At 40.1% G+C, this 26,192-nt stretch overlaps 1 protein-coding gene across 2 annotated transcripts in view; it reads right to left on the bottom strand.

Moving 5' to 3' along the window:
* Positions 1–26,192, bottom strand: part of igsf11 (immunoglobulin superfamily member 11) — a 180,877-nt gene that overhangs the window by 109,277 nt on the left and 45,408 nt on the right. The window contains exon 1 of one of the 2 annotated variants that reach the window (XM_043700767.1): positions 18,112–18,200. The exons of the other annotated variant lie outside the window; for it this stretch is intronic. Within the exon in view, the coding sequence (XP_043556702.1) occupies positions 18,112–18,163 (52 nt within the window). The 5' untranslated portion in view covers positions 18,164–18,200. Of the gene's footprint in view, positions 1–18,111; positions 18,201–26,192 lie in introns of those variants that run through there. 2 annotated transcript variants of the gene reach the window in all.

Raw genomic sequence — 26,192 nt, 5'->3', positions numbered from 1 at the left:
GACAGTACGAAGTCTAAGACAGTGGTCATCCATTCAGCAAAGTTTACGTTTTCCAAGTCTGAGGAGAACATTCTAGAAGAATAGTGAAACCTCCACATCGCCTGAATTCATAAAGGCAGAGACTTCGAGGGAGATAAATACATGTGCCGTGACTCTATATACATAAATGTCATTAACAATGAAAAACACTTGGGAGCATTTTTACATGGGTCTGGTACTGAGAAGTGCCATAAACACCACCTTGTGGGCAGAACGGCTGAGGATCCCCAAGTATTGAGATCTAACATCTGGTTCTCCTCAAAATCTTTGTAACAAGGTCTGTCCTATCCATGTAACCTGTAACTACTTTCTGATATCCAATAAACAGCATCTAGTTAACTACAAGAAGTTGCTCCAAGTAGACCAAGCAATGGTTTTCTTCAACCACATTAAACCAACCAGGCCTCAGTCTCCTGCCCTTAAACAGTATGGTGTTCGGAATTTTTACCAAGATTTGTAGCTCATACAGTGCAGTGAGCTGGTATGCCCATACAACATTGAAAGGATGCCAAGATTCAACAGCATATTTCTCTGCTGGTATGCTGAGATTGACACAAAAGGTCAGGCCCTTGTTACCCATTGCCTACAACTCCTGATGTTCTAATGGTTGCCATTAAAGTTTTCCTGCTGCAATTTTGAAGGAGATCATCTTACATTAAAATGAAACGATTGCCCGCGCACACACCGTCCCCAGCCTGACCCTCACTGCCTCCCACACACCGCTCCCAGCCTGATCCTCACTGCCTCCCACACACCGCTCCCAGCCTGTCCTCACCACCATCCAACACCGCCCCCAGCCTGACCCTCACTGCCGCCTGTTTTAAAAAATTCTCAAGGTCAGGTTCGTAGGAGAGTAGTCTGACACAGAACAAACGACCAAGAGGCGAGTCTGCTAGAATATGGGCATTTTATTCCCCGCAGCGTCGCCACAACGGGTCTGGCTTATACTCACTCTACATGTTACCGGAACTGGGAGCCGTCAGTTCTCGTAGAGCGGTTGCCAACAACCCACGCTCGGCGGTTAAACGTAACCCCGGAGCAGACTCACCGAACTGGAGACTTTTCCAGCTGATATACTCTTTTCCAGATATAAACATTCATGTGAACAGCAGAGCAAGGCTAAAAAACACATTCCATTCTGGTTACATACAGATAAGAAGATTCACACGGGGAGGTGTGTAATAAGATTCACACGGGACTAAGCAACACCTCCATTCCGGTTAGATTCACACATGTATTGGGACATAATTTTTAACCGTTTCACCACATTCCACTGCTTGGAATTTTACACCACACCGCCCATACACCACCACCAGCCTGAAATGCTAATACAGAACTGGAAAATATGACTCAATTACACTAGTGCAGGCAAATAGAATGTGGTGCAGTTGTGGTGAAATTCAGTTGGGAGAATTCCAAGCACTTGTATAAAGTTGTGTGCTTAAGACTATTGAACAGGAGAAGAGGCATCTGTTATTATAGGGCAACATTCATTAAAACTCTACAAATGAATGATTATATTGGAAGTCATTACAGGGAATTTATCTTGCCAAGTGCAGACATTAACATGACAATCCACTGGAATAGTTTTAAAACTATATTTGGTTATGGGTGAGACCACATCTGGAAAAGTGTGTACTATTTTGTTCATCTAGTAGGACAGATAGGGAGAGGGATCTCACACCTTAAAAGACAAATTCATGACAAAAGATTGATGACTGTGAGTCCTTTGTGTGAAGATACCATAGAGCTGGGCCAGATATATGCAAGGTTACTACAGGAAGAGAAGAATGAGATTGCTGCACCTCTGGTGATGATCTTTGTATCCTCACTCTACACAAGAGTAGTATCAGATGATTGGAGGAGGCGAATGTTGTTTCTCTGTTCTCTGTAATTCCCAGACCAGTCAGTCTTACATCTGTGGAAAGTAAGGTACTGGAAAGGATTCTGAGAGATGGGATTCATGACTATTTGGAAAAATAGTTTGATTGAAGATAGCCAGCATGGCTTTGAGAGGGGCAGGACATGACTCACAATCCTTATTGAGTTCTTTGAGGATGTGATGAGACAAGTTGAAGATGGTTGAGCAATGGATGTGGTGTATATGGATTTCAGTAAGGCATTTCATAAGGTTCCCCACGGTAGGTTCAATCAGTAAGTAAGGAAGTATGGGAAATTTGGTTGTCTGAACACAGAATTGGCTGGCCAAAAGAAGACAGTGACTGGTAGTGGACTGGAAGTTTCTGCCTGGAGGTCAGTGACCAGTAGTGTCCTGCAGGGATCTTTTCTTGGGCATCTGTTCTTTGTAGTTTTTATAAATGACTTGGATGAAGAAGTGGAAGGGTGAGTTAGTAAGTTTGCTGATGACACAAAGGTCGGTGGTGTCATAGATAGTGTCAAGGGCTGTTGCAGGCTACAACAAGACATTGACAGGATGCAGAACTGGGCTGAGAAGTGGTTGCAGTTCAACTTGGATAAATGCAAAGTAATTAATTTTGGAGGGTCGAATTTGGAGGGTTGAAAACAGGGTTAAAGGCAGGATTCTTGGCAGTGTGGAGGAATAGCGGGATCTTGGGGTCCACGTACATAGATCACTCAAAAGTTGCCACCCAAATTGATAGAGATGTTAAGAATGCGTGTAGTGTTTTGGCTTTCATTAACTAGGTGATTAAGTTTAAGAGCCATGAAGTTTTGGTGCCTCACAATAGGAAGGATGCAGATGCTTTAAAGAGGGTACAAAGGAGATTTACCTGTACACTGCCTGGATTGAGGGCATTTCTTATGGAGAGACGTTGAGTGAGCTCAGGTTTTTCACACTGGAGAGAAGGAAGAAAGAGAGGTGACTTGATAAAGATGTACCAGGCAATGAGAGGTATAGATAGAGTAGATAGCCAGTCACATTTTCCCAGGGCAGAAATGACTATCATGAGGGGTCATAATTTTAAAGTGATTGGAGGAAAGCTGAGGGGAGATGTCAAAAGCAGTTCTTTATGAGGAGAGTGGTGGGTATGTGGAATGCACTGCCAGCAGTGATAGTAGAGTGAGGGACATTAGGGACATTTAAGCGACTACTGGACAAGCACACGGATGGCAGTACATTGAGAGGTATGCAGGTTCAGTTAATCTTAGATTAAGATAAATGCTTGGCATAACATTGTGGGCCAAAGGGCCTATATACTGTGCTGTACTGTTTTCTGCTCTATGTTCTATGTTCTAACTGGACAAATTGGATCCAAGTGAGCTTTTACACAAAAGTGGCGCACAAAGGGTATGAAAAAGTGAATGCTGGTTGTATGAAACCAATTCACAACGAATGGGTCTTTTTTTAACAATATGAACCATTTCCTTTGCTAATGAAGCCACAAAAAATGTTTTTAAAACTTTACACTTTTCAAGTATCATCCAGTGGTATAACACTAAATCAGAATTGTATCAGATTCATCACTGGTTCGAGCACTCTTATTTCAAGACATCAAGCAGTTTCCCCGTTTCAGATATGAGGGCTGTCTGCCTAAGGTGACCAGCTCAGTAACCGCAACAGCCCAACCTCAAACAACAAGGCACTGCAAGTTTTCATTTCATTATAGTGTAATTTCTTTTATCACCTGTTCATACAACAAGACAAGACACTAGAAAATTGCACCAGGAAAATGCAAATGAAACTTCAGAAGAATTGCAAAAATATACTGGGCTGAAATAAAAACAGCAAATAATTTTTTAAAAGCACAATTCTTGCAAATTTGGGATAATCAAAAAGTTAACATATGATTTCAGAGATAAATAATCATCCCCGAAGGTCTACTTTATTGTTTCCCATCAAACCTAAACTATAGAAATATGACAAATTGAACCATCATTCTTCCCTCCTTGAGGAGAAAAGTAACTGGGAGAAAGTGAGGACTGCAGATGCTGGAGATTCATAGTCGAAAAGCTTGGCTCTGGAAAAAACACAGCAGGTCAGGCAGCATCCGAGGAACAGAAGAGTCGACATGTCATGGTTTTGAAGGACTAATGCTCGAATTGTCGTCTCTCCTGCCCCTCAAATGCTGCCTGACCTGATGTGCTTTCTCCAGCGCCATGCTTTGAGAAATGTAATTGGCCAAGTTGAGCAAGAACACCAAACACACATCTGATTCACACATTCAATTTAAGTTTAGATTTTTCTCATTGCACAAGAGGAAGAAACATGAGAAGAGGCAGATGGAATTTAATTCAGATAAATGTGAGGTGCTGCAATTTGGGAAAGCGTTGCGGCTGTACAGGACATTGCTTAGGCCACTGTTGGAATATTGCATGCAATTCTGGTTTCCTTCCTATCGGAAAGATGTTATGAAACTTGAAAGGGTTCAGAAAAGATTTACAAGGATGTTGCCAGGATTGGAGAATTTGAGCTATAGGGAGAGGGTCAACAGGCTGGGGCTGTTTTCCCTGGAGCGTCAGAGGCTGAGGGGTGACCTTCTAGAGGTTTACAAACTTATGAGGGGCATGGATAGGATCAATAGATAAAGTCTTTTCCCCTGGGGTCGGGGTGTCCAGAACTAGAGGGCATAGGTTTAGGGTGGGAGGGGAAAGATATATATATATAAAAAAAAGAGACCTACGGGGCAACTTTTTCACACAGAGGGTGGTACGCGTATGAAATAAGCTGCCAGAGGAAGTGGTGGAGGCTGGTATAATTGCAACATTTAAAAGGCATTTGGATGGGTATATGAATAGAAAGGGTTTGGAGGGATATGGGCCGTGTGCTGGCAGTTGGGACTAGATTGGGTTGGGATATCTGGTCAACATGGACAGGTTAGACCGAAGGGTCTGTTTCCATGCTATACATCTCTATGACTATGTACGTGAAAATTGTAACTATTTTGTACATGTTGGCACATTTAAAGATTGTAGCCAAAAGCTCATACAAAACCAAAAAAAAATCACGATTTTGACTTGAACACAAATGAAAAGCTATAAATTGCTGAAAAATATCCATATTCTTTTTTGTGAAAAGCAATAGGTCTCAGGTGAGGTTGTGGTTTAATACACTACCTTTTCAATTGATACCCAAGGGTTCTATCTTCTTGGGTTTGCTGATTTTAGCAAAAGCAAAATACACCAAATCAAGTCAACAAATTTGCTTACAACTTTCTATTTAACTTTCGACTAAAATTCGTAAGTGGGGGAATTTTAATTCCCATTTAGAATCCTCAAATTTATCAGCATTATCCTGCTCTCTGCAATATACATGAAACTAGCTGAGTTTACCTTGATCAGTCTCAAATGGACTCATATTGAACAGAAATGCATTCAACATGAAATCATGAGGCCACAAGATAAATGGCATATAAAATAAAAATCCCAATGGTGCAGAACACACTCATCCTGGGGTCAATGTAAATCAGACTTTGTATGTGGCCTTGCAGCTCTTCATGCTAAAGTTGGCGATCAAAGTTAGAAAAGGGCCTCAACTCAGATGCTTCCTCAACTGAATTTAGTGTTGTTACAACACGGGGTAAACCCCTCTACTCGACACACAGAAGCTCACCTCACACCTTAATCTGTTAAATTTTGAAAGGCAAAGAACTATCCCAGAAGTCACTATTTAAAGTAAAAAATAACAATTTTATTCTTTAAGTCCAACAGAGAACATTAAAAACAACATCTATGTACAACTTTTTTCTCTTTAACCTATATTTTACTTCACACTTTACAATACTGGTCTGATAAATTCCCTCTTATGTTCACGGCAAAATCAATTTCAAACTCAGGTATAATCTTTGGATGTCAAACTTTCTCTGTAGATTCCTCTAGGTTGATTTTGGTGTTCTACTGTACAAATTTCTTATAGACAGGAACCTTTCAGACAGCTATTCAGCTAGCAGTCAGTTTGTTGGCACTCGTTGCTGTTCTCCCCCTAACTATTCAAAATATCCAATTTTATCCCCAAAACATTGGATCATTTCATTCGTTTGATGTCATACCAAACAGTAAAACTTAAATTCGATTGGATTTTGGTATCTAGGGCATCATTTAAACTGATTAGCTGAATTTGAATTTGTTTTTGTTCCTCGGCAACATAACACCAGCTATTTGCGTTAACCAAATATTACATTTTTAAAATCTTTTAGTACACTATATGCTTCTCCAAGTCCTTGCCAGCTTCCTCTCTCTCTTAAAGATACAGTACACACTTACACCTTCATAACAGTGTAGAAACGTACCAAGAGAAAGAAACTCGCTGGGATAATAACATTTAATAGGATTTTCAGCTTCTACACAAAAAGACAGACTTTTTTTAGAACAACAATATCTTTAAGATAATAACCTAAGTGAATGAGCTAGTACAAGAGAAGCAGATGACCCATTTCAGTCTATAATAGATCCAGCAGATGGACAGAATTAAATCAGGGAAAGTATGTGGAATTTACTTGGTGCAAGCATGTCTCCAAAGATCCATCTGCTTCAGTCTCTGATCTGTAGAGATTTCTATTGCAGGTGAATTGAAATTGCTATTAAATTCAACCAACCTCTCAAAATGTTTTACAACTAAGCAGCACAGTGGTTCAGTGATTAGCACTACTGCCCCTCCAGGAACCCAGGTTCAATTCTACCCTTGAGCGACTGTCTGGAGTTTGCACATTCTCCCAGTGTCTGCGTAGGTTTCCTCTGGCTGCTCCTGTTTCCTCCCACAGTCCAAAGATGTGCAGGTTAGGGAAATGTGGTATTACAGGGATAGAGTAGTGGAGTAGGTATGGGTGGGATGGTCTTCAGAGGGTTGGTGTGGACTCAATGGGCCAAATGGCCTGCTTCCACACTGCAGGGATTCTATGATTATGGTTCCATGAGCTGTTGATTTGGCTTTACTGAAGATATTGGAGCAGAATTTGGCCATTCGGCCCATTGAATCTGTTCTGCATTTTGATCATGGGTGACGTTTCTCAACCCCATTCTCTTGCCTTCCCCCCATAATCTGTGATTTCCCTTTTACCAGACTTAAACATACTCAATCACTGGTCGTCCCTTCTTAAACAGGAATGTTACATTAGCCAATTCCCAGTTACAAAATAAAAAGGCTAATTGAGCTCAGTTTGTTAAAGAATGCAAAATATTTGTCTCTAATAAAAAGAAAATTTCCACATTTTTAAATTAAATAATTTTCAGATGGCCACATTTTTAAAAAATTATTTCAAATTGTCACATTTTGAATTGACTTTTTTTAAAACAATTCTGGAATTTGCATCACCTTCAAGTCCATCTCAGTTACAAACAAACAAAAAAAGAGCAGTAGACCATTCAGATCTTTCAGCCTGCTCCAGCATTCAATACGTTCATGACTGATTATGCAACACAATAGCCTGCTCCTGCCTCCTTTGCTCCCTTTAGCCCCAGCTACAATATTCAACTTTTTCTTGGAATCATACAAAGTTTTGGCCTCCAAGCTCATAGATCCCAACACCACTCAACCCACTTCTATTTCCTTCCCAAAATCCACAGACACAGCTGGATAAACGTCATTAAAGAGACATCCTTTTGGGTTTGGAAGCATGCATCATGGCACACTAAAATATTAGACTGACAGCTAGTTATAATATGACGCATCTTTTTGTTTGCCTTCAAGGTGACAGACTTATTGGCGAAAAGCAATTTTTTCTTCCCAAGTTAAACTCTGCAGAGAGAAATCTATTTTTATGATATACATTTCTCATGTTTTATATAAAGGAATTGTGTTGAAGATAAGATTATTCATTTACATTTATGTCTAACATTATCCTAAAGTATGCCACGTTGTCAAAGAGATGGGCTGCAGGCTAGGGGTTTATTGTGTTTAATGAAGTGGTGCATTTGTCACAGAATTCAGTTGCAGATCACCAAGTTGGAAAAGCCAAGGTAAAAAATGGCAGCCAGGCTTGTATCCCAGCTGAAGAAATATTAACTTTATCATTCACTGTACAGTCTGCAGAAGCTCAAACTTAATATTGAGAGAGATAAAGTCAGCCTAAAGCTAGAAGAAGAAATCTACCTAGCATTGCTCACAAATCCCAACAATGAAGACGTTCTGCTATTAGCTTGGAAGCAGGTAGCAGGAAGAGACATTGAGAAGGTAGCTACCAAGAGTGGGGAATCTGCCATAAAGCCAGCAGTTGTACTAAAGCATTATGTGCGCAGGGCACGATTTGGACCTAGGGTGCCCTTGATGTTTAAAGCCCTGAACAAGAATACAATTTCACCTTAGTTTCAGCTGAGCAGTCCATAGTCAATAGGTTTTGAGGAAAAGTTTGAAGATCACATAGCCAGAAACTAATGAAAGGCTCTCATTGAAATTTCACACTTTGGAGAATTGTTGGATCACAGAGGAGAAATCCAAGTAATGGTAGTCTTGGGAGATTGGGTGATGGTGGTGGTGATGATGGTGGGGGGGTTGGGGGGGTGGGCAGGGAGGGGGGAGAAGGGGGTTGGTGGGATGAGAAACACAGCAACAGGAGATAGTTAATTATTATTTGCTTGTTCCCAGGAAAAGCAAACACAATCTTCAAGGTGTAGGTTACGTTTGATTGTTCCAAAGAAATGACACAGTGGTGTAGAACTGTTGGTTGATGGAGGGAGTTAACTTTTAAAACTAAAAATGAACAAACATGAACAAAATGAACTCTCTTATTTGTCTTATGTGACCTGTCTGGTTGTCTCAAACCATCAAGTTCAGCAACTACAAAATCCAACTGAAAAACTGTATGCACTAAGCTAATACTCCACGGCCCAAATCATAACGTTCCATGTTTCTGAAATTATGAGATTGAAAATTTCTTCATTGGCTGATAGAAAGGCAAAACAGCGCAGAAGTATGAAGTTAACAACGGTAAGTATTCAGTGAGTCAATCATGGAATATATTTTAAAATAGTGACTTTCCAATTAGAGTCAATTTGCGCTGAATCCTATTTGCAGTTTTTTTGTTGTTTCCTCTGTCAACTCTCAAATCAAACCAAGATAGGCCAAATCATTTTTGCACACAAATTTTATATTTCTTAATCCTCAAAATCAGTAGCACTCATTAATGCATTGAAGATGCTTAGGTTTTTATTCAAACCTACCTGTTCATTATACACCTTTGAAGCACTTGCGACTTGAACCTGGGCCTTCGAATCAGACGTAGGGGCATTACCACTGCACCACAAAGCACCCTTTCATGCTTACAACAGAAGTTGAGCTGAATGATTTCACATGTACACAATTAATGAAAATATTTCTGTGGTTAATACACCAATTAAATCACTTTTTCCTCAATTTAAATGTTAGTTGAAGCTATTAGTTAATTGCATTACAAAGAATATTAAACCATTTATGACTGGCAACATTTTGATTCAATAATAATGATAAAAATAAATTCACTATCAATCACATTTCTGCACAAAGTAAACAAGTATGAAGTACGCATGAAAACAAAAAGTATGAAAATCGGCAACTTTTTCACATAGCGGGTGGTGCATGTATGGAATGAGCTGCCAGAGGAAGTGGTGGAGACTGGTACAATTACAACATTTCAAAGGCATCTGGATTGGTATATGAATAGGAAGGGTTCAGAGGGAAATGCTGGCAAATGGGAATAGATTAGTTTTGGCTAGCTGGTCAGCATGGACGAGTTGGACTGAAGGGTCTGTTTCCGTGCTAACATCGTTATGACTCTGTGACTGATGCCAATGTTGGGTACTGAGTAATAATGTTCTACTTTAGCACTTGTACATCAGCATTAAACACAGATTGTGCTACACCTAATATGGTCAGCATCTTCCCTACCTGCCAGGGCCTAGAATCCAAGACTGGTAGTGGGTACATCAGAGCCCAATAGCCAAGACACAATAGCTTCATGCACAGGCCATTCAATGCAATCATGGCTGATCGAACACTTCAAATGTCTTTTACTCACCACATCCCAAAACCTCTGCATGTTTTATTGGTAATCTGAAATTTATCAGTCAAATTCTACCTTAAACATAAACAACTGAGCTTCAACAAGTTCTCTGTGGCAGATAATTCCAAAAGTTCACAGTCCTGAATAAAATCATTTCTCCGCACCTCAGACATTAGTAGCATCTCCCTTATTTTTAAACTGCGCTCTCTGGTTTCAGACTCCCAAATAGGGAAACATCCCTCCTGCATCTACCCAATCTGTCGCTTGAAGGAACTTTGTGGATTACCATGAGATCACCTCTCATTCTTCAAACAAAAGCTTTCGACAATATGGGCCAAGTTTTCCTAATTTATCTTCAAAGGACAGTCCCACCATCCCAGGTGCAAGTTCAGTGAACTTTCATTGCTCTCCATCTACAGCAATAATCTCTTTAATGAGATATGCAGTCTAAAATGGCTCACAGTACCTCCAAATGCGATAGAACTACTTCAAACTAACCAACTGAAGAAAGGCTTCCTGTACTCAAATCCTCTTGCAATAAAGGCTAACATACCATTAGCTGTCCTAATAGCTTATTGCACCTACATCTTAGTCTTCAAATGACTGATCGGCAAAGACTCCCTTTGTAAATCTACACTTTCCAGCCTCTTTCCATTTAAGAAATTTTCTGCCAGAGTGAATAACCTCACATTGCTCCACATTATATTTTGTCTACCACATTCTCGCCCACTCAACAAGCCTTTCCAAATTCTGACGTGGCCGCTTTACATCATCCTCGCTGCCCAGCTTTATATCATGTGCAAACATTACATTTGGTCACCAACTCCAGGTCATGCATCGTGAAGCTAGGGCCCAAGTTCTGATCCTTGCGGTACCCCTATAGACACAGTTGCCAACATGAGTAAGACCCATTTATTCATCCATTATTTTCTGTCTGTTAGACAATCACTAATTCATGCCAGTACGTTACCTCTGATCCCATATGCTTAATCTTTCTAGTTAAAAATCACACAACACCAGGTTACAGTCCAACAGGTTTATTTGGAAGAGCTAGGTTTTAGAGCGCTGCTACTTCATCAGCTACAGAAAGCAAACAAACACACAGGTATGTCTAGACAAAACTCCACGATTCACCACGCAAAACAGCAAGAGCTGATCTGTGGAACTTTTCCATCATTTTGTTCTCTTAACTAAGATCAATTATTTCTCCTGATTTTAAGCAGAAGTAGTGGGTGGCACGGTGGTTAGCACTGCTGCCTCACAGCGCCAGAGACCCAGGTTCAGTTCCCGCCTCAGGCAATTGTCTGTGTGGAGTCTGCGTGGGTTTCCCCCCACAGTCCACAAATGTGCACGTTAGGTGAATCGGCCATGCCAAATTGCCCGAAGTGTTAGGTGAAGGAGTATGGGCAGGTTGCTCTTCGGAGGGTCGGTGTGGACTTGTTGGACAGAAGAGCCTGTTTCCATACTGTAAGTAATCTAAAAAAATTCTAACCCAACATGCACCATATGGAGTCAAAATTGTATATTTGGGTATGATTTTTGCAGGACACAGTATTTCAAAAGATGTTAAGTCAGAAAACATTCTAAGCTAGAATTCAGTGTGATAGCTGTTTGATGAACATCCTAAATCTCACCAACATCAGCTCACAGTTCAATGGCCAGAATATAAACAGAGGCCAAAATATTTATGAGAATTGATCAGAAACAAGAATTGGACTTTCCCAAATGGCACTCTAGCATGGACAAAGCCCATGAAAAATGAAAAAAACAAATTGGTCTGGCTTGGGGAAAGAATAGGCTAGCCAAGCAATGGTGAGAAATATGACATTGCAAGAGAAAAGTTGCCAAAACACACCATATCCAATCACGAAGTTGAAAACCATGCTGGTGAGAAACAGTAAACAAAGTGAATCTAGAACCTCCACTGTATAAACAACTCACAATTCACAATCTCAATTCCAAGTCCTGTCTAAAAGGCAAAACTTTAGCCAAGTAATAGCAGCACAAACTATAGCGGACGATCACAATATTGGTTTTAGTCATTATGGATCAGATAATTCAACCGTCAATATCCAGAATCAAAGATCAGTTACTAACTTCATCATTTTCAGAATAGATCCTTATCTCTAGGATCAGGCCTGTTTAAATTTGTGCATTCTATTTTATGAAGCATAGTTATTTGATTTGAAAAGAATAGATTGCCAATGTCTCAAAGAAGAAAAGCATAGGAGAGATGTAGAATCTAAACATTACATGGGAAATTGTTGTCATTTTTCCCGAGAAAAGGATCACGTGGGCATTTTTCATTTAAAGCACTGATTTAAACAGTGATGATGACAGGAATGTTTCAATTATGAAGGAAATGGACAAACGGCTTATTCCCAAACAGTTGAGGGGATCTCAAACAAGGGTTTGAAGTTTACAAGATAAACTTGACAGACTGAAAACAAGGATCAAGAGAAACATCTTCCAGGACAGGTGGGACTAGATTGGGTTAGGATATCTGGTCAGCATGGACGAGTTGGACCAAAAGGTCTGTTTCTGTGCTGTACATCTCTATGACTGGTCAGGATGTACAATTCAATGGTTCAGGCAGGAACTATAGCTATATTCAAAATGGGTACTTAAAGAGACAAAGAATAATGGGGGCATACAAGTGAATATGATCAGAGCTTTTCAAATAAAAGAAAAATACTGTGAATGCTGAAAATCTGAAATAAATAGAGCGGAAATGATTACTTGCTCCTAATAAGTATCAGCATTTTTATCTTGCTTATCTGATTCACATTAGCATGTAACCATTTGACTCTTCTTCACAATGAATCATACTGGACTTGAAACATTAATGCTGTTTTTCTCTCTCCACAGATTCCGCCAAACTTACTGAGTTTGTCCAGCATTTGGCACTTTGATCAGAATTATTTGCTTCTACTAAAAGGAATGATTGGGAGTTGCTGTTTTGCACCATTGGTCTCACTGTAATGTGGATCAGAGAATCAGGAACAAAACGCAGTTCCTCATTAGGAAAGTAATCATTCCCTAAAAAGTCAGCTCAGGATTCAATTTGAAAACATGTCAAAAAAATAAAATTCATTGCATCCTTGGTGCTTTTCCAACTAAAATATTTGGCACATTACTAACTCCTGCAAAATTGATCTCAATAACAGTTTACACGTACAACTTAAAACTCAAGACACCACCTTCACAAAGTCATTTGAGGAGAGACTGCAAGCTGTGCACCAATCACTACATCAGTATATTAAACTAACTCCAGCAATTGTCAATGCAATAGCCACAGGATTAATGATTTCAATGACTGCCAGCAGTTAGATATTTCCACTTCAGCACAGGCGTGAGCTACAAATCCACGGCATTAATTTCAACAATGCACAACTCAAGTGGTTGCATGATGGCCTGTTATCACTATAACAAATATTCACCAAGCTCAATTCTTGGAATTAGTCCTAGGTAACTGCAGAAGCAATTTTATTAGAGATTATCTGTTTTAATCGCATAGGATGAAATAATCAAACATGCCGGCTGTTGAAAAACAAAAAAAATTTAAATAACCCTGCAACTTTTATTGCTGATAGTGAAAAAGGAAGTAGTTCAAATCTTCTCAGCCTTTTCTCCATTCTCAACTCACTATTTGCTAGATTTGATTTCTGTATATTTTAATAGATATAAAAAGTTAAATTAGTCTATCTGACCCAACTTCAGAATATTTCAAACTCTTTTTAATAAAGTTAGTTGTCAGCCAGACACATCTTAGATGTAACTGTGTCAATTTTTGAATTGATTTGTGATTTTAAAGAAGTACAGCCGTAATTAAAAGAAGGATATCTTTAGTGCTCTTCAGGGCATCGTTTAATGAGATGAATAAATCCTCACTTGTTCTTGCTTTAATGTACTTGTCTGATAAAATGGAAAATTGTGTCAAATGTTATTACAATTTTATGTAATAAAACAAGGAGTGGTTATCAAAGGTGCAAGATCAATCAGGCACCTCACTAATTAAACATATTGATGCTTTATCAATGTGTTCTTCAATCTGGAGATCTTTAACAATGAACCATGTGTAATATATAACTTCATAAATTTTATAGTGTTAAATGTATGAATGGTTTATCCGACTACATCACTGACCAATTTATATCTGCAAAACAGACAAACATAGTTGGCCAGATAGCATGCTTAACAATGTCTTCAAGCATGGAGCACGGTCATAACATACGCATACGTGACAATTTATCCCCTGTGAAAAAAAAGAACCTATGACTGCATTTACTCTCCATCTTTAGATTGCAGCAACCTGACTCCCAACTTCAAGATTAACTTTCAAGAAATCACAAATCAAACGTGTTCTTGTATAACCTAATTCAGTATCCAGAAAATTCAATGATTTGGACTCAAACTCTTCAATTCACTGTGCAGTGCAGTCAACATTTCCAAGTCACTGTTGTTTCCAAGCAAAGTAATGAAAAAGAGTATTAGGACTTTACATTTTTGCGTGTGTAAACCAGAAATTCAATATTTATATTTGACACTTAGACAACACCAAAGTACTAGATGAACTCTTGAAGTAAGAGTGAATTGCAAAGTAACTTTGAGGGGATGTCACCTTAAAGAAATCAAATTATGAGCTGCTCATATCAAGCTTATCCGAATCAAAGCAATCCCAGTTGCCTTGGCCCTTCCTCCCTCAGGTCTGCAGTCTCTGTTCAATTTCTGAACGACGGCATTTAAGGCCAACAGTACCACTCTGTGGATTCCCATGTGCTACTGCAGAATTACAGCATTGCAGGGCAACAAAATAGCAATGAGGTAGCTGCCTGTATCAAAGATTGCAGTGTCCCTTTATTCACAGGGTGGAAGTTCTAGAGCATGCCAGCCATGTATTCTGAACTGAAGGCCTCCAAAACTTGAGATTAGAGCCTGCCAGACAGCTGCCAGCTGTTAGTTTCAGGGAATTAGAATGTAAACATGATTCCTAGGATTACTTGGGTAACACCTCCACTATCTCACCTTGCCACTTGCAGGACTGGAGATGGATGAAGTGTCGAAACGTGTGGCTCTGGAAAAGTGTAGCCGGTCAGGCAGCATCTGAGGAGCAGGAGAATCGACGTTATGGGCATAAGCCCTTCATCAGGAATGCAAGACATCACTTTCTTCTGGAGATGGATGAATAAAAGTTGGTCCCCTCTCAGCTGGTACTGTCTCTATGCCTTTGTAAAGTGTTAATTTAATTAGGGTTAAGCCAGAAATTGAAAGTATCTTCTTTGTCATGAAGTGGATACTGGGGCTGGCTGGCTCTGCTGGCAGCTTAGTTTGTGACTAAAAGACCGGAACCTATATTTGAGATAGATTTATTTGGCATATATTTGAGATAGATTTATTTGGCATTCAGAACCCCAACTTCCCGGTTTGATGATGAATTTTAAACTTAGAATCTTAGTTCATTCTTGATCATGCGATGTCATCCCAAATGTGGAGAGACACACCGGTAGACAGATTCCTGCACAGGAGATTATTATCTGGGCCCTCTCAACACATGTAAACAGCTTGTTATGGCCTTGACATGGCACAAACACTTTGTTTCTATCAGATGCGTAGGCCAAGAGGAAATGCAACAATACCTCCAGTGCTTACGCAGTCTCTCCCTTACGACCATAGGAAATAGCAACAGGAGTAGGCCATTCGGCCCCTCAAGCCTCCTTCACTACACGATAGGATCATGCCTGACCCAACATTCTTCGTGTCCACTTTCCTGCCTTTGCCTCCCATGATTCTCAGCTGGAAATATACACAAGGTCTCTATCCCACAGCTCTCTGTGGCAAGGGAGTTCCAAAGATTCAACCCTCAGAAGAAACTCTTCCATTTATCAAGCTTAAAATTGATGCCCCTTTATTCTGAGATTATGCTGTCTGGTTCTAGGCTTATTCCCGCATTTTTCCTGTCAAGCCTCTTAAAAGAATCCCAGATCTTTCAATAAGATCACCTAACATTCTTCTAAACTCCAGTGAGTAGCATTCTCAAATCGCTTAATCTTTGCTCATAAGACAATCCCTCCATAACAGTCATCAGGCCAGTGGCCTTCTCTGAACTACCTCCAATAAAATGATCTTTTCTTAAATAAGGGGGACAAGACTGTTCATAGTACTCCAGGTGTAGTCTCACTAATACCTTGTACAGTTGCAATAGACTTTCCAATTTTTATACTCCAACCCCCTTGAAACATTCCATTAGCCTTCCTGGTTTATCTGTGTGCTAGCTTTGCGTTTCATGCTCAAGTACGCGCAAATCCTTTTCTGCTGCTTTTCTCCATTTAAATGCTGTTCCTTTCTTCTCCCTTTCAAAACAAGCATTTGATAAACTTTTTATTCTCCTCTGGTCTTCTGCACTGCACAATCTCCTTAAGACTGCCAATTGTATGTGTGCCATAAAAGGGAGTATTATTTCTACCCAGCCTATTGGGTCTGTGCCTGGGAAATACTAATTGCTGTGCAACTTCACTTGAGTGTAGCACAGAGCATTCGTGGGGAATCTCTAGCACAACTGAACATATTGGTAAGAGAGAGCTTTAACTAGGTCTGTGAAGACCACCTGTCAAATCAATCGGAGGCTGGTTAACATCACACCCTATCCACTGTCACCCATATGGCCTACCTGTACTTGCACCAATTATACAGTATCACAAGAGTCGTATTGCATCTGTCCAGAACCATTCCAGCTTTTATTATTTCACATCAAGTACCTGCCTTAAAGAATCAAATTTTGCAAGCACAGAGTCTGGCCCAGGAAATAAGTTAAAGCATAATATTTAATGCAAAGCTGTGTCAAAATAGGACAGAAAAAGAGATAAAGTAAGGAAAAGAAACAATGATAGAAAGGATAGATATATAAAGCTAAGTACTTTATACAACAGGTAAAATCTGAAGGAATGATACTCTATGCATTCAAAAAGTAACTTTTTTAGGGACACAAATTTTGTTAGTTAGTAATTAACTTATGTCAGACATTTAAACTTGAACAATCTAACTATCAAAAACCTCAAAAAATGTAAGCACTATAATCACATGCTTTTCATGTATTTTAATGCCACATCCCTTTAAGTGTACCAGTTTAGTAGTGCCTTTGGACTACTACAACAAGAAATTGGACAGCAGCTTCCCAAATGTAATCACCCTTGTGTAAAGCTGATGAGTGTTTTATCCTCATGAGAAGGTGATGAGGCTAATCAGTGCTCATCACTGGTCTTAATGCAACAGGTAGACCAACATATTCAGGATTGAGGAAATGGAATAAACACTGACTAGGGTTAAAATTTACATGTTGGGTTAAATAACAAAAATCTTTACAAGATAATAAAAATTAACAGCAAAATTAATTTTGCCAATGTAGGTATTCAGCCAAAATATTAGGTATTTCTTTGCTTGAGATTTTGATCCCAATTTTCTCCTACCCTCATTTCAATTTGCTTCATCAGCTCAAATGATATTCATTTATTTCTGCCTACCACATATATACAAAAGCTTCTTCATCCTTTGCTCCTCCACCAGTACAATTGTTACTTTGTTCTGACAAATACACCCATTATAACAAATTTACAAACACAATTCAGAGCAAGTCACATGACATTGCTTTATTATAAAGGCCTTCAAGCAAAAAACATCATGAGCAGCAACCGCAACCAGTTAATTTTCATGACTATTTGATGCTTATATAAATGAAATACTTAATACAGTAAGAGCAAAGCCTTTCTCCAGTCACTATATTTGTGGAAGGCATAAGCAAGAACAAAGAGAGCAGCCAAAATTATCTGAGATCTAATACAACCACTGGCAGCAATGGTTGCAAAGAAAACTAGACTGTAGTCACTTCCATGCGTGCTCAAGGCTGTTGCTTAATGCATGCAAAGGGGACACTTCTTTTTCTTGGGTTTTCCCAACTGTCACTGTTCTCCAGTCCTTTGTGTTCTCTAAACAATGACTCTTTATCCTAGCATCATTGTATGATACAGCTTCTATAATGTCAGCACACAAGGTTGGCTTGGAACACACACTTTCACCATGAACTGATCAATGTTATTGCTGATGACATACAAAATGTAGGACAGTAACAGACAGCTCCACAACAGATTACATGTGCACAGGTTTATAGGATTGACAAATGAAAGTTGACCTGCATGGACATCAATGGAGTACAGGAGTGACTGGTGTGAAAGCAAAACCATTATTCCCAGAATGCTCAAGACAGTCCTTTCTTTACCACATCCCACTCCATCCAAAGAATGTAGACTAGAGACTGCAAAGTCAAATAACTTCATTAACAAAACATACTCCAGGTGCCAACCAAACTGCTAATAAATAATCAATCAACAAATGCCCCTGAACAAGTGCCCAATTATGAAGCGCTGCTTTGCAATAATATGCTTAAATAACAGCCTTTGCTAATTTAATAAATTAGCTCAGGATGAATAATTCAGTTGTTATTTGAATATCTTCCGAGTCACGAGCATTTATTCACACATCAGTAGTGATTCTAAAGTACGAATTTCTGATCAGGTTTCAAGCATTTATTCCTCTGATATGGACAGCGTGTGGCTTCCCATAGCCATTCCCACCAAACCCTCAAAATGTGTGTTAGTTTGGTAAGTGGAGGGAGTTCCTACTATTTCCTGAGCTGAACAGAAACCTTAAGGGCTACATCCTCTCCTGTAAACCAAAGGAAGGCAATTGAACCTCAACTAATCCTAGAAAATGGGCAGCTGTCATCGGTAAACACCTAGATTTGGAAATGCAAGAATGTGTATTTTTGTCTCTGTTCAATGCAAATGTTCATGACATAAATGTGCAGATTTTTTTTCAACAGTTCCAACCCTAACTTAACATTTGGCCATACAACAGAACCGAATAACCAACTGGAAGCTTTACACTTTGAGCAAACATTGAAGAATTTGCTTTTGTTCTCAGTGGAAAGAGGTTTTCAAGGTGGTTCAACTGAAAATTTCAAGTTTATGACTGGGATTGATGATGGCTCTCCTTCTTGAATCTATTTGATAATGAAAATACTGAGGATATCACAATATTTTGCTTGAAAATACATTTGAAGCTCCAGTTATCTCAACTGTAAACTCCACTTTAAAAGATATCAACGTTTGTTTTTGCTATGTGACGAGGTTTATTAATGTAACATTAGTCGCTAATAATAGAATGCAATATCAAAAGATAACAATATATTGAGTGAGAGAATAGTCAGAATATCATGGTGTTAGTATAATGAGGAACTATGCAGGCTCTGGTCACTGAATGTCACTGGTGCAGTCCAAGTTTAAGGGCCTCCTACTTTTAGCCAGTAGTGATGTTACAGTTGATAAGATTCCCCCAAAATCCCATGGCCCACTTCTTGCATTTCCTGAAACCAAGTGCCACAGTCTCCAGTTCCATTCTCGCCCACATTTGCCCTAATATATCCAAAACATTCCTCATCTATCTGCTCAATTATCCAAGTGTTTATTTCTGCTCAGCTTTCCATGGGTGCGTTGATAGCTTGGACACATGACAATTTGCTGGCTTCTCCCTGGACATATTTTGTCTGGCTTCTATTGTATCTATGCAGTACCTCTGCTGTGATCCTAGTCTCCCTGGTTACCTTTGCACAAAAAGGCTGGATTCCCTCGCAATTGCAATTGCCCTTGCTCGCCACTTCTGCACTTCATTTGATTGATTTATTGTCATGTGTGCCAAAGTACAGTGAAAAGCTTTGTTTACAAACAGTACAGGCAGATCTGTACAAACAGTACAGTACAGGATGTACAGATCAGAAAGACTTAGAGACATATAGGTTACATTGCACAGGACGTGCGCTAGGCGTGATCAACGTTAACAAGATCAGCATTGTTTGAGGCTAGAAAGACCATTCATCAATCTAGTAATGGGCATGAAGCAGCAGTTCCTGAATCTGCTGATGCATCTGTTCTGGCTTCAATATTTTCTGCCTGATGGAAGAGGTTGTAGAAGAACATTACCGGGGTGAGATTGGTTTTTGATGATGTTGGTAGCCTTTCCATGGTGGCGAGCCATGTAAATGAAATCCATGGATGGAAGGTTGGCTTGCCTGTTGGTCTGGACTGTGCACACAATCTTCTGCAGTTTCTTACGGACCTGTGCAGAGTAGTTAACGTACCAAGTCATTATACACCTGACAGTTGGCTTTCAAAAGTGCATCTGCAAAAGTTGGTGAGGGTCCTTATGGACATGCCAAATTTCCTGAGCCACCTGAGGAAGAGGCGCAGTTGTGCCTTCTTGACTGTCGCTTCTATGTGGAAAGTCCAGGATAGATTGTTACTCCAAGGAGCTCTCCACGCTCTCAACCTCAGCTCCATTGATGTAGTTGGGGGCATGTTCTCTTCCTTTCTTTCTGAAGTCAGTGATCAGTTCTTTAGTTTTGCTAACTTTGAGAGAGAGATTTTTCTCATTACATCACATCACTAACCCCTCGATCGCCCTTCTGTATTTTGACTCGTCGTTTCCCTATATATTCCCACAGCAAAAGCAGCTTCACTCTGCAACTGCAACTTCTACCCTAATCACCCCATGGACTGATTTTTCTCAAACCACATGATTAACCTTATTCCCCCACCCAATCCTGTATTGGCTTCACCTTCCTTCTACTTTCCCCAACCTGCCACCACTCTCCACACAATAGCAGCCCCTTCTGTAAGCACAATTCTTTTTCTTGTTCACAACTACATAATTATCCCCACTGAGATTCCATATTTCTGCCATTTCTCTTCAGGGAGGGGTGTGGTGTGGTTACCAATCCTTTTGAGTTACAGCAGGAGGTTTATGAAAACTTAAGGTCAATAGTAACAATGTTAGCCTGCAAACACCTTCCAAGTGACCAACCCTCAACACAACGGAAAACTTCCAATGAAGGAAGAACTGGCTCACTTCAGAGGAAAAATAAACCCATGGTTTCTACCACTCTCCCCCTTCATCACTGACTGATACATCAGGCAGGGACCAACTCCTTCACAATAGCAGGTGGAGGTTTTATTCACATCAGAAATAATGTGACCATATTATCATACTGCTATTCCTAGTTTACTGTGTACCATTACCTCCCAGTGCACACTGTACTGCCTCTGGATGCAAGACAAAAGGAGCTTTCTCGATTTTCCAATCCTGCCAACCCACACAAAACTAGGACAAAAAGAGAACTTTGACATCACCCATTCAGTTATTTAGAAGCCATTAGACAAAACACTTTTAGACATGTTTCTGGCCTTAAGCAACCAGGACACAAAGCTCTTGTGTTTGGACAACAACAGCAGGATACCCAAGGTACAAAGCTAGCATTCAGATGTTAATCAGGCTTCTTTGAATGAAGGGAAATTAATTAATTCTGCATCTAGTAACAAAAAGAAACAAATCAGACCAAGTTTATTTACTACCGAAATCAAGGGTACCTCATGGTACATCACATATGTCTCGAACGTTTGCATCATAATATTATTGTGTAAACAGCAACTACTAAGCCAAATGGTAATTTCACACATTGCATTTAACATTTATGCTAATAGAGGATATTAAAACTGGAATTTGCATACAGATGAAATACTTGCAGAAACTGATTTACAACAATGATTCAAGTATGCAGACATACATAAAAAGTGTGTATAAAATATTGAGCCAGTGTTTCAATACTGATCTAATTTATGATCATTACCTTCATAAGTGCCCAACTGTTTAACTTCCCAGTTTACATTGATTTAAACTGATGTAATAAATAATGTGTACCGCAGCTTTAGTGTAATCAAAATTTTCTGAAAGGTTCAACACACACTTTAACTTTGATTTTATGTTTTGCAATTTTTTTCTGCTCAAATAACATTTAATGTTGAGAATGAAATTTCATCAGAAAAGAACTAATTTACATTTATTTCGCACCTTTCATGATACCAGGATATCCAAAACTGCCTTGTAATCAATCATGTGAGTTTGAGGTATAAATGCCTCTTGTGACACAAGAAATGTGACAGTCAATGAGGACAGCAAGGTTCCACAAGCATCAAATATGATTACTAGGTATTCTGTTTTCCATACACGGAGGAATGAACATAGACTAAGTCACCAGGGAGTACATGTACAGATCAGCCATCCAGACTTAACATCCATCCACGATACAGATGAGACCTGAATTTGTCTGAACTGAAAGAAAGCAATGTTGACAGCAAAATACTGGATTGCGATGGAAGCAGACAAATAGGGCTCTTCCCAGACTTCTTTTTAAATAAGTAAATGACAAGCTTCCACACTAGTGGGAACACCCATATATTGCAGAAGCATTTCTGCTGGGCTTTTATTGATTTTAAATTTCCATGATTACAAACCTCCCATTTCCTTCCAAACATGCTATGCCATACAGAAAAAATGTTTGCCCTCTGTACGCTTTTAAGCGAAGCATCAGAGAAAAATCAGATTCATAATGTTTGGGCATTGAGGTGCGTGGTTAACTGTATCAGAAAAGGCTAATTAATGGTCCTCCTAATCTGTAATGTGCTAAAGTGTAGTTATACCACAATCCGCACAGTAAATGGTTCTCCAATTTACAAGCCAGATCCAACAGGCTCTCTTCATGCAGCATCCTTATTTGTCACCTCATTATTCACAGCTCTTCACACACCTCCATCTTTTTCAGTCTTTGCCGTTCTATGACAAAAGCAACAAGTGAAAGAGACATACCCCAAGACCTCCCTCTGCTGGTACAGGTACTGAACTTGTAATGATGCCATTTAGCACCTGGAATCCAAATTATATCAGCCCTTCAACAGGTGTACGAAAGCAAAAAGAGTAAAATACAACAGTAGGACTCACAAAAGACATAGGCTTCTTTGAATTTTCCTTTGCCAAGGCTAATCACGAAAAGTTTGCGTCATCAAGCTGAAAAATTTGCTCAAGCATGGAACTGAATTTAAAGCATTATTGGCAGCTCAGAAAATGCGTCTTGACTTGCAGGTTACTTAAAAATGCAAGCACAACTTCTAAGTTCTGGTTGTTACCCTTGAGTGACTATAGAAGGTCTGTGAAGATCAACAACATGTAAGTCACAGGTTCAGAGCTTCCTAGAAGATAATAGACATTACAAAAGCATGCAGAGGAGTTGAGCATTGAGACCATACAGAGGTCCCAATGTAGGGAAATTCAACTTTCTAATGGACAATTAGCCAGCATCTCTAGTCCCTAGAGTAATGGTTTGACTTCAAATGGTTCCAATTCATCCTATGTTGGAGAATTTGAGCTATAGGGAGAGGCTGAATAGACTGGGGCTGTTTTCCCTGGAGTGGCGGAGCCTGAGGGGTGACCTTATAGAGGTTTATAAAATCATGAGGGGCATAGATAGGATAAATAGACAAAGTCTTTTCCCTTGGGTGGGGTAGTCCAGAACTAGGGAGTATAGGTTTAGGATGAGAGGGAAAAGATTTAAAAGGGGCCTAAAGGGCAAAAATTTCACACAAAGGGTGGTGCGTATATGGAATGAGTTGCCAGAGGAAGTGGTGGAGGTTGGTACAATTACAACTTTTAAGAAGCATCTGGATGGTTATACAAATAGGAAGGGTTTAGAGGGATATGGGCCCAGTGCTGACAAATGGGACTAGATTAGGTTAGAATATCTGGTCAGCATGGACAAGTTGGATCAAAAAGCCTATTTCTGGGCTATACATCTCTATGACTTTATGACTCTAATTGAAACCTGCTCTTATACCAACCTGCATCTGGAACTGAAATCCATCCCTCTAGACATGATCTGATCCAAATCCTACATCAACCCCAGAACAAAAAATCCCTCCAAAGTCCCAACTCCCTTTAACCTAACAGACCCCACCTACATCAAGCTCTGAGCTACCTGCCTTATGTCCCACCACTCCACTAGGCACCTTTACTCCCCACCTACCTGCCCAATTGCCATACTGATCATCTCTCAGTTGCTATTAAAGTGAACTTTGGACCTTTAATCCAAAGGATATGACACCTGTCATAAAGAAGAGGAATGGTTTCAGCATCAGTTCATTCTACAGCCACTCGGGTAGATCCCATGAATCAAAACTGTTGCTTTGGCTGGAGGATTCCTGGCCAAGACTCCTCCAATGTTAAGTGGGTGCTTTCAGTTTGATCTGAATTGAAAACAGGAATCCCTAACAGCTAGTTAGGAATTCAAAACAACATATTCAATCTCTACTTTTGCTACTATTATCATTATCTTTCCCAGCTGACTTGACGTTAAGGTCTCAGCTAGTGCACTTCACTATACTACAAACTGAAGGAGAAAGTGAGGTCTGCAGATGCTGGAGATCAGAGCTGAAAATGTGTTGCTGGAAAAGCGCAGCAGGTCAGGCAGCATCCAGGGAACAGGAGAATCGACGTTTCGGGCATAAGCCCTTCCTGAAGAAGGGCTTATGCCCGAAACGTCGATTCTCCTGTTCCCTGGATGCTGCCTGACCTGCTGCGCTTTTCCAGCAACACATTTTCAGCTACAAACTGAAGGACTACAGCCAACTCGTGTTGGTACCTAAAAGCAACCAAAGTGCTCAGTCAATCTCGAGCCAGAGTAGATGGCAGAATGTGTAATTCAGGCTCACTCGTAATGGGCATTTACAAATTCTGCTATCTGCATTGTAGGCAAAGCCAGTAGTTCTCCATGATGTTTGAGGCAATAAGGGTCGACTCAATTAAATTGCAGCTCTACTGCTTGAATTGAAGTTGCTGCAAAAATGACATGGTAACATCAATGCAGAAATATAATCTACCTCCCACCCTTCAATCCACTAAATAAATAATGACCACCCTTCACATTGCAGAATGAAATTTAAATCCCTTTAGCTGATTGAGAATTCCATTAATTGAAATTTAAAAGGTTATGCACACAAACTGAAGTACGTTCATTTAGATTTTGGATCAGTTTGTAGTCTTAATTAAAACCTTCATCCAGATTTCAGATACCCAGGAAATAGCTATCAGTTAACCTACGTTAATTTATTACTCTAATGTCAAGCATAATTAGCAATTAATTTTGCAAGAAATTTATTGGGGGAAAGTGGGTGGGAAGGCAACACTTCTGCATATTTTGACTAGAATTAATTATGCAAAGTACAACTTGCTAGACCATATACTGTGAAAATCAACTAGGCAAAAGTGAAGACTGCAGGTGCTGGAAGCCAGAGTTTAGATCAGAGTGGTGTTGGAAAAGCACAGGTCAGGCAGCATCCGAGTAGCAGGAAAATTGACGTTTCGGGCAAAAGCCCTTCATCAGGAATAGAGGTAGGGAGCATGAAGGATGGAGAGATAAATGGGGGGCGATGGGGCTGGGGAGAAGGTAGCAAAGAGTACAATAGGTGAATGGGGGTGGGGATGGAGGCAGGCATTGGGTGGTGAGGGAGTGGTGGTGGAGGCGGCCCAGGACCTGCATGTCCTCAGCAGAGTGGGAGGGGGAGTTGTAATGTTGGGCCACGGGGTGGTGGGGTTGATTGGTGCGGGTGTCCCAGAGATGTTTCCTAAAGCGCTCTGCTAGGAGGCATCCAATCTCCCCAATGTAGAGGAGACCGCATCGAGAGCAACGGATACAATAAATGACATTGGTGGATGTGCAGATGAAACTTCGATGGATGTGGAAGGCTCCTTTAGGGCCTTGGATGGAGGTGAGGGAGGTGGTGTGGACGCAGGCTTTGCAATTCCTGCGGTGGCAGGGGAGGGTGCCAGGACAGGAGAGTGGGTTGTAGGGGGGCGTGGATCTGACCAGGTAGTCATGAGGAACGGTTTTTGCGGAAAGTGGAAATGGGTGGGGAAGAAAATATATCTCTGGTGGTGGGGTTCATTTGGAGGTGGCGGAAATGTCGACAGATAATATAGTTAATGCGAAGGTTGGTAGAGTGGAAAGTGAGGACCAGGGGTGTTCTGTCCTCGGTACAGTTGGAGGGGTGGGGTTTGAGGGCGGAGGTGCGGGATATACTGTGACCTCAACATTACAATTCAGCTCTGCCCCAACAGGATGTATGCAGACGTGTGCTGGTTCCATTCACAATTTTATGCTTGTATTGCTGTTAAAAAGAATTGTGGAATACACTAGAAGTTAGACATCATCTGAGATCTGAAGCTCAGCACCTACTTCATCAGTAAATAATTAATTAAAATACCACGTTTCTTTAGGCATTGGCAATTTTTTTTTGTATTTTGGATCGTTTGAAGGGGGTATAGTGGCAAGAT

Source organism: Chiloscyllium plagiosum, chromosome 12 (assembly GCF_004010195.1).
Source record: "Chiloscyllium plagiosum isolate BGI_BamShark_2017 chromosome 12, ASM401019v2, whole genome shotgun sequence".
Taxonomy (NCBI): domain Eukaryota; kingdom Metazoa; phylum Chordata; class Chondrichthyes; order Orectolobiformes; family Hemiscylliidae; genus Chiloscyllium; species Chiloscyllium plagiosum.
This window is presented reverse-complemented; position numbering and strand designations above follow the sequence as displayed.